General features: G+C 48.3%; 1 protein-coding gene across 3 annotated transcripts in view; it reads right to left on the bottom strand.

Annotated features, from left to right (window-relative positions):
- Window positions 1-832: 832 nt before the first annotated feature.
- CRTC3 (CREB regulated transcription coactivator 3) overlaps window positions 833-18,787 on the bottom strand; it is a 104,489-nt gene continuing 86,534 nt past the window's right edge. Inside the window, exons 10-18 of one of the 3 annotated variants that reach the window (XR_009562868.2) lie at window positions 16,319-16,536; window positions 15,543-15,853; window positions 11,414-11,614; window positions 11,246-11,326; window positions 9,704-9,806; window positions 5,578-9,264; window positions 4,115-4,437; window positions 3,322-3,569; window positions 833-2,482 (exon numbers count right to left, since the gene is read on the bottom strand). Coding sequence is in view for 1 of the 3 variants with exons in the window: in XM_030878565.3 (XP_030734425.2) it covers window positions 9,056-9,264; window positions 9,704-9,806; window positions 11,246-11,326; window positions 11,414-11,614; window positions 15,543-15,853; window positions 16,319-16,536 (1,123 nt within the window). In the remaining 2 variants the exon portion in view is untranslated. Of the gene's footprint in view, window positions 2,483-3,321; window positions 3,570-3,775; window positions 9,265-9,703; window positions 9,807-11,245; window positions 11,327-11,413; window positions 11,615-15,542; window positions 15,854-16,318; window positions 16,537-18,787 lie in introns of those variants that run through there. The other 2 variants (XR_009562869.2, XM_030878565.3) reach the window with 2 other exon arrangements.

The following is an 18,787-nucleotide window of genomic DNA, read 5'->3' as shown; positions in this document are numbered from 1 at the left end:
TGAGATGCAGTCCTTTCTTCAAACTGTTCACAGGCCAGAGGGAGGGCAGACTCTGCTACAAAATCAGCCCTACAGTTAATAAGTAAAGCTGTGGGCACAAAGTGCATCTCAAGCACAAAAGAGGAAATGAACAGAGAACATGTATCAGTCAACTATTGTCACAACAATGCTGCATAACAAATGACCCCATAATTCAATAACTTACTGTTACAAGCATTTATTTCCAGCTCATGTGTCTGCACACTGACTGGGGCAGCCCTGACAATTTCAGCTGGGCCTGGTTAGACTGGCTCCTGGGCATGGATTACATGGAGGTCTACCCTGCCTCTCATTCTCCTGGAACCACTAGGCCATGCAGGGAAAGGTGTGCTTGTGGCAATGGCAGAAACACGAGTGGGTGGGCTCTGCCACCAGCTCATGCCAAGGCTGTACTCCACGTTTTGTCTCCAAATATCTCATTGGCCAAAGCAAGTCACATAGCAGAGCCCAAGAGCAAAGGGGCCTGGAGGTATACCACTGCCAAAGTGGGAAGGCAGAGAAGTAAATATTTGCCAAGCAATAATCCAGAACATATAAAAGGCTTCACAGAGGAGGTGTCATTTGACCTTGGTCTTGAAGGAGAAGTTGGGTTTTTCCAGGTGAATATGGGATTAGGCACTGCTGTCAAAGGTATGAAGTGTGTGTGTGTGTGTGTGTGTGTGTGTGTGTGTGTGTGTGTGTGTGTGTGTGTGTTGGGGGGCGGGTGCTGTTAGGGTAGTGGTGGTGGCCTGGTCACAGAGGCCCCCTGAGCCAGAAATCTGGCATGTCCTTTCTTTGAAAACAAGGCACTTCCCCGGTGGTCCAGTGGTTAAGACTCTGTGCTCCCAATGCAGGGGGCATGGGTTGGATCCCTGGTTGGGGAACTAAGATCCTACATGCTGCATGGTGCGGCCAAAAAAAAGAAAACAATACTCTCTGGGTTCCCCACCCTAGTCATTTTCTTTATTTCCAAATTCTAAGGCTTCAACTATGTGCCACCAAATACAAGTTGAAGACTCTTTTCAGCAAGGAGTCACACTGGAAAGTATTAGTGCTCATTCCTACATTGGGGATTTATGCCAGTTTCACTGGCATAAATCAGCCGATTTTATAGCCCGCCCACCCCCTTTTCAGAATTGAGGCCTCCAACCTTGCTCCTAGCAGCCACCCCTCTTGGCTGTGACCACCAAAGCCCTCCCTGAACAGACTTCTTGGGGACAAGTCAAGTCAAACATGAGGTGAATCAAAGTCAAGAACTCAAGAATGGAGGGCTGGGAAACCCACTCTAAAAGGACTGGCAGCGAGCAGGGGACCCGCGCACGCACAGAACAGGGGCCAAACAATGGTGGGAAGGATGGTTACAGGACAGGATGCAGGTAGTTACAAACCTTGACAATGTAAAAATAAGAACTCACAACATTTGGGAGGGGGGAAGAGATAGGAAGTGGGTGAGCTCATTTCCTCATCCTAAATCCGCAGGCTGTCAAGAGATGCCATCTACAGTTGAAGCATATTTCAAGAATGAATTCAGTCCCTGGGTATTTTTCTTTCCTTTTAATTATTTGCAGCTTGGCAATTTCTTTAGTTACATTTAGGCTTCTTCTCCTTCTTTTTTTTCTCCTTATTCTTTTTTTTCTCCTTTCTGTTAAACACTTTTTCCAAAAAGAGCACGTACTGTGTGAACACTTTTTGGTAAAAATTTCCATCAATCTACCTGTCCTTTTCTCTGAATAGGTGCATAGACAGATGTCTCCCTCGATGCTTCTGGGGGTGCTGGCCTTCCAGAGCACTTGAAAATTTTCTTTTTTGTGCTCTTCAGTGTTACTGGAAGTTCTTTCTTTTTATTTATTTATTTATTTGGCTGCTGCTGGGTCTTAGTTGCAGCAAGCGGGATCTTTTAATTGCTGCATGTGGTCTCTTTTAGTTGCAGGGCTCTTTTAGTTGCAGCATGTGGGATCTAGTTCCCCCACCAGGGATCGAACCCAGGACCCCTGCATTGGGAGTCTTAACCACTGGACCACCAGGGAAGTCCCTTGAATTTCTTATAATGTGCGTTCACTATTATTGTAGAAGCAAAGCCTTTTATTTAAAAACTGAAAATACATTTCTGGAAAAGAGAAAATCGGGTGCTCCCTTCTGGCTCGTGCTTCCTGCGTGCGCTGCCGGACCGTCTGGTTCCCGGGTGGGTGAGGGGGTCAGTCCAGCCTCTGGGAGGCGTGGGTGCGTGGCCCGGGCACCGGAGGCCCGGCGGCGCCGCTTCCCCAGCTCCACCAGCACGTTTGAACCTTGGGGACCCGGCCGCGTGCAGGGTCTGTGCTCCATGTGTCGCCGAGTGACTCTGTGCTGCTCTGGGCCTGCTTCCTCATCCGGAAACCCGAGAAGCCATCCTTGGCCTGCCTCACGTCCAGGCTGCTGTGAGGGATGTGTGATGTGCAGGGTCTGAGTGTTCACAGTGGAGCGGTCACTAGAGAGACATTAATACACTCTGCCATCATAGGATTCGATTCTAAGCCACGGTGCCGCCACCCCAGGCTAAAGGTTAAATTGGAGAGGAGAGGGTCAGGTGGCACTGCCGGCTTTTTCCAGGTCCCAACAGCCACTCTATGCTGCAGCGCCATCTAGTGTCCACATGGGGACACAGGCCCATATAACTGGCTTAGGGTAAAATTTCCGTACTTGCAAATGGTAAAGGGCTCATTAGGCAAACAGGACCTAAATACGACCAGTTTAAAACACTCCTCCCCATACAAAGGTTTGGTATTTCAAAGCAAGCATTATACAAATTCAGCACTTACAAAGATGTGCGCATCCTTTGTTTGAAAGGACAGCAAATTCGTGCAACAAGTGATATTTATAATAATTGACATTTCTTGAGTGTTTACGATGTGCTTGGCACAATTCTAAGTGCTTTCATTATGAGTTCACTGCACCCTCTACAAAGCTGTGAAACCAGGGTGGGGTTGGAGGTACTTATTGTTTCGCTTTAAGATAAGAACCCTGGGGCACACAAAGGTAAAAGTAAAACCTGTCACTCTGCTAATTTCTGAGGGGAGGCAGAGGCTGCCTAGTGGGCCAGGGAGGAGGAGGGAGCCAAATGGGAAGCTACTGCCAGGCTCAGGAGAGGGAGAATGGGGGCTGAGGCAGCCCTTAGGGACTCAGGCTGGATCTGAGGGGAGGAGGAGAGCTATGCGGAAGGGCTCGCTCTCCAGCTTGAGCATCAGGGTAGTTAGAGGCTGTGATCCGAGAGGGCGGACAGTAGTTAGCAGTTCGAACGTATTTACAGTAAGTCCCCTACATACAAACCTGCAAATTGCGAACTTTCAAAGAGGCAAACATATATCTGGTTGCAGCAAGGAACCTGTGCCATCAGCGTCTGGTGTGAGTGAAATTGCAGCTCGCCCTTCGACTCCTATTGCTGACGATCCTTCAGCTCTACCGTCTCCCAGCTCCTCTCCCTCCTCCAGTCAGTAACTCTTCTTGCCTGTTCACTCGATGCCAGCCCCTGGATGCCAGCTGTTGTACTGTACTACTGTACTTCTCAAGGTTCTGTACTGTAAGATTAAACATGTTTTCTTTGGGCTTCCCTGGTGGCGCAGTGGTTAAGAATCCGCCTGCCAATGCAGGGGGCACAGGTTCGAGCCCTTGTCTGGGAAGACCCCACAGGCCGCGGAGCAACTAAGCCCATGCGCCACAACTACTAAGCCTGCGCTCTAGAGCCTGCGAGCCACAACTACTGAGCCCGCGAACCACAACTACTGAGCCCATGCACCTAGAGCCCGTGCACCACAAGAGAAGCCACCGCAGTGAGAAGCCCGCGCACCCTGTGCACCGCAATGAAGAGTAGCCCCCACTCGCCGCAACTAGAGAAAGCCCGCGCGCAGCAACAAAGACCCAAGGCAGCCAAAAATAAATAAAATTTTTTTTAAGTTCTATTGTTTGTTTTTGTTTTTTTATGTATTATTTGTGTGAAGAGTATGATAAACCTATTACAGTACAGTACGATATAGCTGATTGTGTTTGTTGTGTACCTAGGCTAACTTTGTTGGACTGCGAATGAGCTCTCGGAATGGAACTTGCTCGTATGTAGGGGACTTACTGTATTGAGCACCTACTACATGCCAGGCACCGTGGCTGTAGAATTCAGGTAGAAGACACGGCCCCTGTCCTTGCAGAGTCGAGAGCCCCGTGGGGAAGGCCGGTGTCCCAGGTGATGATGAACGCTTGCCGGTGTCCACAGACCCGTGAAGGATGGTGCAGCGGGCCGCACGGGGTGGAGTGCGGGTGGGCCTGCGCTGACAGGCACGTGGGGTAGGAGGCTGGATGTGGGAAGTCATCAGCTTGGAGGTGACGGCCTGGGGACAGTGGGTCTGAGAGAGGAGATGGCAGGGGAGGAGGGTACACATCGGAGATGGATATGCCCTGAGAGAACAAGAGGAAAAGGATTTACTAGGGCTGGAGAGAGGATCTGGGGGGAAAGGGAGCGGCCTCAGGGCTCAAATGTCAGGGGAGGGCCAAGGAGGAGAGGGACTGGACAGGCCAGAGGAGTTGAGAAGGGAGCTGAGCATGAGCGACTCTTCCAGGAAGGGAGGGAGGGAGGCAGGGCCATGGTTGGAGGAGAGTGTTGTTTCATTGTTTGTTTTTAGCAAGGAGGAGACCATCTACAGGCTGAGGGGAAAGAGCCACTGGAGAGGATGAGAAGGAGGCCTGGCGGAGGGCAGGGAATCCTTGGAGGGAGCACAGATCAATCACACATGAAAAAGGAGAACCAGGTAAGGCAGAGGGGAAGGTGGGAAGGATGGGTATAGATTTGGGCAAGTTTACCAGGAAAAAGAATGGAGTGGGGAGCAGGTGGGAGCAGCTGGGACGCGGAGGGAGCTGCCCCCTGAGGGCTTGGAGTTCCTGCTCATGAGGAGAGCAGGGCCCTGATGAGGGCCTTGAGGAGAGGAGAGGTCTGGAGTGCCCCTGGATGGCAGGAGAGGGACGGGGTTAAGGGACAGTGTGTGGTGGCTGGTTCTGGCAGGACTCCTGGCAGAGAAATTTTCAGGATCAGAGCAGAGGAGGGCTGGTGAGGGTGTCATGAAGGCCTCTGACCCCGTGGGCTAGGCCGGGGAAGGAAGGGACAGGAGAGGACAGGCAGACTGAGAGGAGGGACAAGGAACAGAATCCTCGGTTGGGTCAAATAACAGGGTGTGTGTGGACCAGAGTAGAGATGGTGGCTCAGGAAGCTGGGGTCAGAGAAGGGATTTCTAGGATTTCAGAAGAGTCACCTTTATGACAAGCCCTGCATGTGGCTGGGGAAGTGGGTCTCTGAAGGCAGCCGAGGCTGTTTGCTGTTGGATAGGCTGGGGCTGTGGGCCCTGCTGGGACATGGGGAGGGGGTCTGGGGGTAGAAAACAGAGTCCAAGTCTTTGGTGAAACGGGAGAAAGGGCTAAAGACCCGGTACATGAGGCAGAGTAGCATCAGTGGCCTGAACCTCAGAAGGGGAGGGGTGTTAGGGGAGGGCAGGCGGGGGGTCTGGAAGGGGCGCCAGCAGGGGGAGCAGAATCCTGAGCCCCTACAATGATGTCTCTGTCCTGGGTCCACGCGGCTTCAAAGGAACAGCGTGCCTCCACTTCCTTCTGAACTTCTCTCAGGACTGGGCGCAACAGCAAGTATTAAGAACACGTGAGAAGCGGGCCACGGACCAGAAATCTCTAACTGCAGGCTGAGCTGAGCGAGGAGGGCTCTCCGCCAGTTCACCTCACCCGAGGCTGAAGAAAAACACCAAATGCACAAACAACCTTATTGTGCTGCTTTTAATTACGAAAGATGTAAAATGACGCATTATAAAACTTGGAAGCTACTTTGTACAAATTCCAATCTTTAAATATTGTTTAACAAGGAACCTGGGAACTAGGATACTGGCGGGAAGTCTGATTAGTTGCTGTGATGGTTCCATCACGAAGCAGTGGAAGACACACGCTCGGAACCGTCTGTGCATGAATCAGAAGAGCGATGAGAGGCGGAGTTGGAAATGTCTTCAAATATGCAAATGGACTGGAATATAGATTTCAGCTCGGGTAATATACAGTAGACTTAGGAGAAATGAAACAGGACAATGGAGAATTCATGTTGATCTTGACATCATCAAAGTTTCTCCTGACACTGTATGTCCTGAAAACCACAAACATACAGAAGGGAAAAATAGAAAATACAGATAGGTTTTTAGTGCTATGCTGTTTAACTGCTAGTAAATGAGAGTAGTACAACCATCGATTTCTTGTGAAAAACTAAATACTGAAAAATAGTTTACTCTGAAGTCTGCAGCCACTTCAGATGCCGAGGACCACGCCTGGTTTGTTGCGAAGGCAGCAGTGAGAAGGTCAGGGCGACTCCTGTCCATGGGTGTCCTTGACACCATGTAAGCAACGTGGGTTATATAATGCCCAAAACCTTTTCACAGGAAAAGATGGGATGGATGGACCTCAGGACAAATTGAATTCAGTGCTAAACCTCACTGTCATCATTATACTACCCCAAACAAGTCACTTTTCCCAGGAGCCTCCATTTCCACGAGTCCCTGGCGAATGCCCAGGGGGAGCACACTTCGTCCTGTAGGTCTCAGGGTCTCCAGCTGTAAGACTGGGCTGCTGTGCAAAGAGAGTTGGGACCCTGACACTAGTGATCCCCGTGGGTAAGGCACTGTGTAAAGAGCAGATTATCCTGGAACCTCCATTGTTCAAAAAAAACCTCTGAGAACATCAGCACTCCTCCCTGTCTGAAAGGCCAGATCGGATCTGGGGGGCTCTGACAGAGGAAGGCAGCCAGGATCTGGCTTCTTACGGCACACTGGGATGCTGGGTACGATGAAAGGCCCTTTTACTTTAACAAAAAGTCACTGCCCTCTGAGATTGGGAAGTTTAACTGGAAATATGGCTTCGAAGGGGAGGCCAACTGCCTCTCCCTGAGCCAGAGCTCAGGCAGGGAGGACTCTGGTTTGACTTCCTAATTCAGTAGCAGGGGTTCAGGATGAACGTGAGGTGGGAAGACTTGGGCTCCACAGTGAAGATGGAGCAGTGCACGATCGAGGTTACTGGAAAGACTGGAGGGAAGGGATCCCCCTGAAGACAGAAGGAAATGGGACAAGGTCTAGAGAGGTTAACAGCCCAGGACGCTGTGACAGACCCCTCCGGCCACCAGGCACACGTGTCAGATTCAGACCCACAAGGTGCAGCCTTGCTTCTTTGGGTGGGAGCAGTCTGGACCCTTCAGCAACACCCCTGGTGTCTCCTGGAAGGACACCGTCTGGGCAAAGGCTCCGGCATCTTCATCCCTCCTTCAGTGTGTCTGTCCTCTCTGTGCTGTCTACCCATGCCCGCATTTGGCCCCGTTGCCCACCCTCCTCCCCAGATGGCTTCCAATCCCACCCATCATGTTTCTGGTCAAGGGCTGGCCTGGACTAAGTCAGAGGGGGCAGGTGGTGGTGGAAATACAGTAATACTGTTTTGTGCTAAGAAACTGATGACTAATGATGGTTTCATAAATTAGGCCTTCATTTTACTATAGACTATTTCTTCAACCTCAGAGAATGAATCTCTTCCTAACACAATCAAGAGCAAAACCTGGGTCTGAGAGGGAAGATCTTTTGAGGTGGCCAGGACCCCCGAGGTCCCGGCAGGTGGGAGGCCTCAGTTTGCTGAACCACTGTGGATGCACTCAGAAGACAGTTTCCACCTACCTGCATACCCTGGAGGAGAACAGGGCGTGCAGTCTAACCGTGGATTTGGTCACCTAGTGTTAAAAGCATATTAAAGTGCGTGCTTAACTTAACCACAGGCACAAGTGTTAGAAAAGCTGAAGCTCTGAGAAGATTTGGTAAGGAACAGAAACAGTGAAAGATTAGACTGCCTCACAGCAAAGCAGATTCATTCATTCATGCATTCATTCACTCACTCACGTGTGCATTCAACGCACGGTTCTGCAGCACCTGCCCAGCGCCAGGCACTTGTTAGGTGCTAGGGGTTCGATGATGACTAAGGCACAGTCCCTGCCCTCAAGGAGCTTACGGTCTAGTGGGGTTATATGAACCACTCCCATTCCACAGAGAAACAGCTTCCCTTTGCTGCTGCGCAGCTGCTGGGTGGGCCCAATCCAGACCTCCAGACACCCCCTCCAGCTGGTCTGTAGAGAGGGAGGCCTGTACGGTCCAGAACTTGTCTGGAGGACTTCGTGTGTCTCTGAGATAACTGCAGCCCCCTTTCTCTCTTCCCCAGCCTCTAAGAAGAAGCACCGTTCTCTTCAGGCTCATCTATCACCAGGGGATTTTTTTTTTTTTTTTCAGTGACTGAATAAAATAGTCTTCCTTTTCCTCTTGTCCATAGGAAAAGGGGTTCTGAAGCAGCAGAAAAGAGATTACAAACTGAGGGGGGGGGGACAAATTAGAATTCAGTTTGCTTAACTCAAGTCTGTTCTTGGACTTGTGGTAAAAAGCCTTCTTCATGTTAGAATTGAGGCCTCTGAGAGAGCCCTGGCCCTCCGCTCTGCCCTGGAACATCCTGCCGCCGCTGAGGCACGATGGCTGGATCAGAGAAGGCATCGTGGGGCTGTGGTACCGTTGCTGGATGCTGAGCGAACTTCCGAAGGCCTGTGGCCCCTAACCGCCCCCCACTCCGGGTCCTTTCTTCAGTGTTGATTGAGATCAGTGGTTCTGAGCACTACACAAGGCTACTGAGGCCTCTCGCTATATTTTTACACATTGACCCATTAGATGGCCAGTAAAAGATGTAACGGTTGTGGTGACGACCAATTCATCGGAAGCCCCAGAGCAGCCTGCCTGCAGCAACAGGACCTGTGCCGCAGGCCTGAGGGGCGGCGCCCAGCTCTGTGGTCTAGAATGAGCCACGGCGTCTGAGATGGGACCTTGTCTGCGAGCTGGGAGCCAAGGAATTGGTTCTTTCCGTGTCAGAGCCCGTGATAACTAACGCCCAGGGCTGCAGCTGGCTCCGTCCTATTCCGTTCTGTCTCAGAAACAAGCCCTCCCGCCCCGTTCCTTTCTGTTCACAGTCGGTCAGCTCGAAGTGCCTCTTCAATAGAGGGGTCGAGCAGGCCCAGGCTGGAATCACTTAGCATGCTGAGTCCGTCCAGGCTCAGGGGTTCGATCTGGAGCTCTTCTTCCAATGGAAACGGAGTGTCCACGTTTAGGTTGACCTCGGGCATGCCTGCCAGAGCACTGCCGAGGTCTTTGAACAGGCTGGTGCTCGAGTCCTCTGGAAAGGGCAGCGGGAGGGGAAAACAATGCGGATTAGGAGGCGTGAGGGCCCAGGTCACTAAGAGGACACAACTGATGACAACCCCCAAAATGCCGTTCCTGTCATCTTCCCAACCAGGACAGTCATCACCTGTGTCCCAACCACTCCTGGGCCTACGGTTTTGCTCTGGAATCTATGTTCTTTTCAGTCAGTCCCACAACTCCCAGTTTGGCAGGTTTTCTCCCTCGGAACAGTTGTCAATCACAGGAAGTTACGTAGTTCGGAAAAGACTTGGGTCACCAGGCCCCTTCCCTACTGCCTCACAGTCTCTGGGGCTGGACACCTGCATCTCAGAAAGGTAAAGTTTCATTTTCTGCTTCATATAATGTTATGTTGTCTAAACTATCTTACAGTGGTATCTGTAGAAACACAGTGAAATAAAAGAAGCAGCACTCACCTGTCAGGATGGTGTTTGGGAAATTCCCGCAGTTGGAATACAGGTTTGGTCTCAAATGAAAGGAGTCCTGTGGTTCTCGGGGACACTGTTGCACCAGGGGCACCTGGAAGCAACAAAGGTCACGTTGTAAGGGACGGTCTCTGTTTCCAAGGACAGAACAGTGCAGTGTGCTCCCGGAGCAAAACCAGACGTGAACGCTCTCTTACAGTCCCTTCTCTCTAGGATCCCAGAGTGCCTGGCCGCTGTGACAGCCTACACAGAACATTCTGCTCAGGCAGGGGGATGCTGCGGTAGAGGAGGGGTCCCTGAGGGCCACACTTGTCCCTGTTTGCACACTGCCTGGCCCTCTATCCCATCCCAGGAGACACCACTGGCCATGGTTTCTGCGGGCCCTCTGGTCTCAGCCACCTCCCCTGCTCAGCACACAAAGGCCTCTGGAAACTACCACCTGTGGAGCCCTTCAAAGGCCCTGTCTGTAACCAAGGAAGTGATGGGCTCTTTTCCTCTCTGGTTTCTAGAAAAATGAGAAAGCAGAACCTTCTCCTTCTCTCACTCAGAGGGAGGAACCACAGGCAAGCCCCTCTTTGTGAGAAAGCCTCTATGAGGATGGGTTAGAACTGGCGCCTACTTTATTTTTTTTATTTTTATTTTTTTGTTAATGAAAATTTATTAACTATATAACCTTTGAGTACCAGAGAAACTTCAATATGTACAGATCACCATGAAGTTCCCAGTTTCTGGGGCCTACTTTAGGTGCCGTTCCTGAAATTAATTTTTAAACCATTTAAAAAAATCTTTCAAAAGTAGGAGTTTCCATCATTTTTTCAGAAACACATTGACTCACCTAGACTCAAATGGCTTCTTTAGAAATTGGGGAGGCAGGGACTATTGGTTCTTACCACGAGGCTTCCCCATGGCCTATTCAGGAAACATCTGTCTTTATTTATTTTACTGTTATTATTATTAAGTTCTGGAAAGTGCTCTTCCTTCTCTCCATAATATATCCTGGAGCCCAAACCATAATTATTGAATATTATAAAATCTAGGGATATTAAAAAATGGTCTGTGTTAGGGAGAAACTAAAAAGCAAAAGAAAAAGCCTGAATGAAAGTACCTTCAGGATTGACCCCTGCCCCAGCCAGGACGAGCTCCCAGGAGGCCACACACTGTGCAGGGCACAGCAACTCAGGCCGAGGCAAAGCCCCTCCCTGGGTCTGAGTCTCCTCAACATGATAGATAGATCTGTGAATTGCTACGGTTCCTTCCAGCATCAATGACTCTACAATTCTATGGCTAGAGTGTCATCACAAGTCTTCTACCACTTGTTCAAACAGGTCCTCTGCTGAGGCCTGACAATTAACTAAGGCAGCCAGCACCAGCCTCTAGGGCTCGGGGCGGTGCCAGGCTCTCCTAGCCGCTGAGCACACCTGAGGTCAGAGAAGTGCAGTACCAAGTCTGTTTGGTGTGGGTTCCACGCACGGAAGAGGCCTGACTGTGGCAGTTCCTGCTCCGAGGAAGAGGCAGGCCCTGGCGACCACTCACCTGCTGAGGAAAGGCTGGGCCTGGCCTCATGGACGGCTGGTCAAAGCTCACATCTGGGAAGAAGTTGGTCAAAGATGAGCCCTTCAGGAAAGAAGGAGGGGACCATTTAGCTTGGAACTTGGGGCGACCTAAGCGTTCCCTCCTCCTGGTGTTCCCGGTGGGACTCACCTGGGCCGCGAGGAGCTGGAAGTCTGACTGGGGCAGCGATGGGGCTGCCTGGGGCTGCTGAGCAGCGGGCTCCTGGGTGTGGGGCTGCTGCAGCAGAGGCTGGGGGAGGTCCTGGGGCATGGGGTAAGGAGGCGGGGGTGACACTTGGGCTTGAGCTTCTGTGGGCAGGAAGGAGAGCGGGCTTCGATCTGAGGACACCATCTGAAAAACAAAGCCACCAACTACTTAGCTTCTGAGTTTCTAGCAGTAAGTCCTTTATGATTAGGAAATGTCAAAGTGAGGAAAAACCCTGAGATTTTCCTCACCCTGATAGTCTATACTATGCTCTGAGAAGCCCAGTTCTGTATCCTTCTAAGTATATCTCAAATCTCACTTCCCCACAAAACATTTTCCATTCAACGACAATTTCTATTGTCTTAAAAAACAAACAAAACAAAACCCAGCCAAGTTAACCAGTTTCATCTCAGTTTTCTCAGTGAAAATCATGTTTGTTTTTTCACAGCCAAAAGTTCTGGTTAAAAATGGAAGACTGAAAAAAGCATTTAGCTCTGCTGTCTCCCAAAACTCTCCTAAAACCCCTAAAACAACATTAAACAACCATAAACATTAATAAACAACACTAAAACATAAACAACATGAAAGGATAAGTAACAACACGAGGACAAAGATAATGAGAAAGAAGAAAATGGCAACAAAATTTGGAAAATGAAAAGCAGATGGACAAGTAGTAGCAGGCTGAGCAGAGCTGAGAAAGCCAAATGCTAAGCTGGCAGTGGGGAAAATCAAGAGACACTCTGGTTTACATCACAGAATCCCTAAAGGGGTCTGGAACCGGGGCAGCAGGCAGCAGCGGGTGAAGATGGAGCTAAACCTGGAGGAGCTCGTGGGCAGCAGTTAGTTTCCAGGACCCTTGCACGGCGGGAGACTGAGGGCTGTGCTCTGGAGAGAGTACAGCTCAGGGTCTCTGGCTGGGGTGCACCAGACCCTAGAAGGCGAGGCACTCCTGAAAACACAGGGCTTATGAGAAAGCCCACTATCGCATCTTGAGTCCTCCACCTCTCTTTCCCAACTCAGCTCTCAGAGTGCTGGGATCCAGGCACATGCCAGGAGCAAGATCGGGATAGCATCCTTTGGGGATCTGACCAGGCTGGGAGAAAATCCAACTTATGACACCAGAGGTTCCCTAAGGAAATGGCTGAGCTAGATCACTCTACCATGAAGACCATACTCAACAAGCCCACCCACCTACACAGAGCTTCCAATCAGTTTTTGTGTGTGTCTGTCCTGTTCATAAACACGAGCAGGGTGCCAAGGATCACCAGACCATGAGGAAAGCATGTGAATGAAAGTCAGAGACCCAAGCAGACAAACTGAGAAAAGAAACTTGGAGAAGTCTATGTAGGAAGAAGGAGTCATGAAAAACAACATTATCATTATAATATTTAGAGCTATTAAAAAATCCTTATCTGTTAGAAATACATATTAAACTATTTGTAATATGTACCTCCATATACATTTTTTTAAAGTAGGGATATGGAGGACTTCCCTGGTGGTCCAGTGGTTAAGACTCCACACTTCCAATGCAAGGGGCGTGGGCTCGATCCCTGGTTGGGGAACTTAGACTCCACGTGCCGTGCGGCACAGCCAAAACATATATACATATAAAAAAAAGTAGGGATACGGATAAAACAAGATTATAAAAATGCTGATGATTGTTGAGGCTAGATGATGGGTATAGAGGATTCATTATATTATGTTCTCTACTTCTATGCAATTTGGAAAATTCGTATTACAAAAAATGAAAATAAAAGAAACCGGAATAAAAATTACCACTAAAAACCTCAAAGAGATCAAAGATGATATGGCGTCCATGGAATAAGTATGACGCTATAAAAAAGGAACATTCAGAGAAGAAGAACAAAAAAATTCTTGGCAATTTAGAAGTATGAGAGCAGACATGAAAACCTCAACATAAGCATGGAAAATAATGGTGAGAAACTCTTTCAGAAAGAAGAGAAAAAAGACAGAGAGAGAAAAGAGGAGAGAAAAATAAGACGTTAGAGGAAAAGTACAGGACATCCAACATTCATACATTCAAGAGAAAACAGAGAAAACCGAAGAGAAGAAATCGTTGAAGAAATAATTAAGGAAAATTTCCCAGAAATGAAGGCAATGAGTTTCCAGATTGAAGAAACTCACCAAAGAGCCAGACTCATATCAAGCCACATTATCTTCAAGTTTCAGAACACTAGGGACAAAAAGAAGATCCCACAAGCCTCTCGAGGGGAAAAAAAAGGAGATTTAATTGAAAGTATTAAGAATCAGAATGGGAAAAAAAAAAAAGAAAAGAATCAGAATGTCATTGGAATTCTCAATAGCAGCTCTAGAAACTAAAAGGCAATGGATTAATATCTTCAAAATTTCAAGAGAAAATTATTTAAATTTTGAATTCTATGCTTAGCCAATTATTAGTTAAATGGTGGGCAGAATGAAGACATGGTGAAGTCACACCAGGTCACATGTACTCTTTCTTGTAAAGCTACTAGAGGATTCATTTTTAACTGTATTGAGAGGAGATCTACCCAACCCTGAGAGTTTGGGATTGAATAAGTAATACATACAGAGAAAAAAGTAAGACATTTATTAACTCCCAGGAGAAAAAGATGTTCATTTTGTTATTTCACAGTAAACTATGGTTCAACTCTGATTGCATTATTATAACCATGAAAACACTAAACACTGAGTATTGCTCTAAACAAAACTATAATAAACCACATTGTGAAGATGAGGAGGGTGAGTAGGAAATACGTGTGGGGAGTGGGGAGTGAGGGGATTGGGGGAGTTGAAAGAGAACTAACCCCTAATCTTCCATGGTAGGATGTCATTAGATAGTACCTAACACTAAAAATCTAGAACAAAATAAGCATGAAATAATGCTGATATACCAAAGAGAGTAGCTAAAATGGTCAAAAGTAGCCATCTCCAGGCAGTGAGAAATATGGCTAGTCGGGGAGGGAGGGGAAGACAACTGTAATTTCACAACAAGCCCTTTAGAAGTATTTGACTTTTTAAATTATGTGCACGAATAACACTGATTTTAAAAAAAATATTTTAAAATATTAAGCAAACAAAAATATCTTTAAAAGGATGCTTTTTATCTCTCCTTAAAATGTAACTAGAAGGAAGGAGTAATATTTTTATATCCTATAAAATAATCGTGCAAAATAGAACTAAAGGCAATCCAATAACATGAAAATAAGCACTAAAAAAACAATTATGAAATACCCTCTTACCCTCTCCCGAAAGGGATTACTCATATAATAAAAATCCCGTAGCTACTAATTGGTAAAGAGTGACTAATAACTGGACCTGCTAACTCCTTCTGCTGTGCTCTGTCAACTCTTTCTTGCTAAATCATTACTCATTTATAGTGAAGTGGTAAGTGATGTTAGTATCTAGAGAGTGACCAACAGGTTAAAAACATATTCATTCATGATGGTAGTAAGAGCCACCCTAAGAACTTAGAATAGAAACAAAGTCAACAAGTCAAAATATGACCTTCCCACCCTAAATTTCTGTCACAGGCTTGTGACTTCAAAATGTGCCTCTTTCTAAACAGATTTATTTGGGTCCTTTTACAGAGATATGGTCCTATTGTACCTAGTATTTCATCAACAATAGAAGTATTGTTGATGAAATCTGTTGCTGTAATTAGGGAAGAGGTCTAATCCAATATCAAAGCTTCAGGAAGGTATTTAAATGTCTTCCATGGCTTTCCTCTGTGGCTCAAAGTGCTCATAGAGTCAATTATTGATTTTCCATACCAAATTTAAAATCCCAACCTGGCTTCCCTTAGCTATTTCAGACATGCCTGGATTGCGCCCTCTACACCCGACCCTTCCCTCCAGCTCCAACTTCACCAGAGTACTGCAAACTGTTCAGCGTTTGCTTAAGAGCAATCAACACAACAAATCTGCTGTTGGAAAATCATTAGTGCGTTCTGAATCATTTGATTTCGCACAGAAGTGAGAACTGACCGCATTTCAGACCTCAACAGACAGCGCTCGGTGTGAGGACCTAATCCAATTCCTAACTGCTTCAGTCTGTTTCACTGTTCGTTTGCTTTTACCTGCGAGGCAGGATACGGCTTCAGTGGGCTGGTTGAAGAGAGCTGTCGGCTGAAACTTTGATGCGCTTCGGGGCCAGGAGAAAGCGTGAGAGGGCTGACGGGAGGCTGCCTACGCCGAGAGGGGCCACTCAGGTTTGTGGTGGAAAGAGACGGGTTGCTAAGGGAGAAGAGACGGAGCGAAGAGTGGAGCGAAGAGTGAAGCGCAGAGGCGTTGGGAGCAGATGCCTGTGGGCGGCTGTTTAGGGAAGAGGAAAGCGCTGTCTTATTGAGCGTGGCCTGGATGGAGGGGTTGCTTCGAGAACTCTGCAGACCTAGAAGACAACACATTCACAAGTTACTTGTCATAATTTCAGACCAAATCTTCTGTTTTCCAAAGATTAGAGAAAACTCGACTTCCTACTATTTGTATTTGATGATGATTCTGTATGAGAAGGAGCTCTGGGCAACTCTCCTACTGAAAATGGTACCAACGGCAAAGAAAAGGTACACTCAGACTGAGAGGGATGATGCCATCAAGATGAGAATGGCTTTTTCTCAGGAAGGAGACTGTGTAAATCACACTGGGAGAGCAGGACTAGGTAAGCGGGGTGGGGGCAGCAGAGGTGAATGTTCAGTGTACTCTGTTCCCACCCAAGGAATAGACCCCAGGGCTGGACAACCAGTTCCGCGCAGGGCCCCTGGAAGCCTCTGTCCAGTGTACCACCTGGCCAGGTACCACCTATGGTTAAGCCACCAGGGGACACAGACAAGGTCCTTATGGAGTGGGGAATACTTACCAGAAGAGCTTCTTATGCCCAGGTGAGTCATGGCAGCGGGAAGGTTGCCCACACTGTTCCCCACACTCATACTACCAAAGAGGTGGTCACTGGTGTCCAGGGAGGCAGGCAGGGGCACTGAGTAGTGGAGGTTGGTTAGATCTGGCAACGACCCCCCAGTGTTCAGGGTTCCCAGAAAGGGTGAGAGGCCCATGTTTTGACCACTGTGTGGAAAAGCGCTGAAAAAAGAAAGATAAGTATTACTTTCTAAAATGCATTCCGCTGCTCTGGGGAATAGGACATGTATGATACTTTTCCTTGTTCAATAAAAACAGTTGGAGCCAAAGATCTAAGTCCTTGTGTAGACTCTGCCTCTTCCTTGTCCCGAAAACCTGCATCCTTGGCTTAACCTCTCTGAAGTGCGATTTGCTTACCTGGTATGTTGGACTAAGGATGCCCACGTTACAGGAATATTTTCCGAGATAAGAGTAGATTATTGATGCAAAAGTACTTTGAACATTATAAAGCACTATATAAAATGTGAGGCACTGCTTTCTATTTATTCCGTTCCTTTTGCTACATTGCTAAATTATCTTTCCTACCAAAAAAAGTATCTCTGTATCAACCAGATGCCTTCCAAGATGTATTTTTTCAATTACAGTTTTCATAAACTTTAAAGTGAGAAAGAGATGTGACCATTCCTTTGTCAGAATCTGTTGGGTGGTCACTCTGTGCCCAGGCACTGGGCTAACTGCTGGAGGTGGGATGATGAATGAGCAGGGTGTGTGCAGGCCTGGAGCAAGAGTACAAACGGAGGCCTAGTACACCGTCTAGTTTAAATTTTTTAAAGTTATAAATCAAATCAATAAATCTTTAAATGAATTATGTTCTATGTTTCTGTCTTGACAAATTGTACCTTTGTAATAGCCTGGAAGGCCAGATTCAAGTTCAGAATTCTCCGACTCCTTGGAGCTCCACACTAGAACGTGCAGAGAGGCAGCCCCGACCCTCAGTCCATGCCACCATCTCTCCCCCCAGCCCTGTTCTGCACCGCAGGGCATGCTTATGGATATCCCAGCCTAGGGGCCAGCTCTGGCCAAGTTCCGCATCCCCTGTGGCTCCTTGGACTCCTTACTCCACGGGAGCAGAGACCTCTGAAGTGTGGGCCCAGGGAGGGGCTGCGTGGCCCAGGCTGAGGGGGCACTGCTCTTAGAGCTCACGGGCAGGCCAGAGACAGACCGGTAAGGCAAGCGATTGCAGTACGGCAGGAAGCTCGCTGGGCCAGGTCTGATACAAGTGACGCTGGGAACGCAGAAGCAGGAGTTGGGGTTGTGAGGATGGGTGGGGAAGGGAAGCCTTGACCAAGCACATGACCCTGTGCACATGGAACTGCAAGCAGCGCAGCACGGCCAAGGTGTCGGGGCAGAGTGGGGAACAGGGGACAGGAGATGAGGTGGGGGAGGCAGGTAAGGGAGAAAACAAGGGCATGATGACATGATGCTCTGAAGAGTCTGGGTCAGGGAAGGCAGGAGACAGGGAGCCCAGGATTAAGCTGGAGCATCAGAATCACATTTTAGAAACGCCACTGTGGTTGCAGCGTGGAGGATGGCTTAAGGGGGCAGAAAGAGAGGGGCGGGGAACCAGTCAGAAGCGCCTGTGTGGTTCAGGTATGATCTAGGAAGAGAACAAAGAGGCTGAAGAGGAGGAGAATGGTTGGAGGAAGTGCCGTTAGCCAGGAATGGGGCGGCAGGGAGAGATTATGAATTCGATTGAGGACACTGGACTCAATACAGCATACACCAGCAGAGTGCCTCCCGGGTGCCAGCCACTGGCATTAGGGCCTCAAGAGACTCCGACAGAGCAGAGAGAAAGAGCCATAAAGAAAACAACTTGCAACATAATACCATTCAGTAGTGCAGTAAGTCCCCTACGTACGAACGAGTTCCATCCTGAGAGCGCGTTCATAAGTCCAATTTGTTTGTAAGTCCAACAAAGTTAGCCTAGATACCCAACTACCACGACTGGCTATATACCACTGCTTTTACGCTTGCTTCCGGACATGCTGGGCTTGAAGTAAAGACACTGTAGGACTGTACTCTAAACAGTACTGTAAAGAGCACAAAAGCACAACCACTTGTAGAGGATGCACGCACGTGACCATGTACACCAGATACGTGAACTAACTTACGTGACTGGACATGTGAACGCACGTTCACATCTTTGAGAGTTTGCAACTTGAAGGTTCGTGTGTAGGGGACTTACTGTACAGTGACAGAACCTGATGGTATAAGGTATGGAGGGAATGACCAGCAGGCTGGAGGGGGCTTCCTGGAGGACGTCTGAACTGAGTTGGAAGGCTCGAGAATTCAGACACTCTAAACAGGGAAATCATTTCAGGTAGAGTTCCCAGCACAGGCAAAGCAGAGAGGCACGTGACTATATTGTGTGCCCTAGGAACTTAGCTGCTGCAGGAAGGTCAAGTTTAGGAGG

The sequence above is a fragment of the Globicephala melas genome, chromosome 2, assembly GCF_963455315.2.
Source record: "Globicephala melas chromosome 2, mGloMel1.2, whole genome shotgun sequence".
Taxonomy (NCBI): Eukaryota; Metazoa; Chordata; class Mammalia; order Artiodactyla; family Delphinidae; genus Globicephala; species Globicephala melas.
The sequence above is the reverse complement of the archived record's forward strand: the minus strand, read 5'-3'. Positions and strand labels throughout refer to the sequence as shown.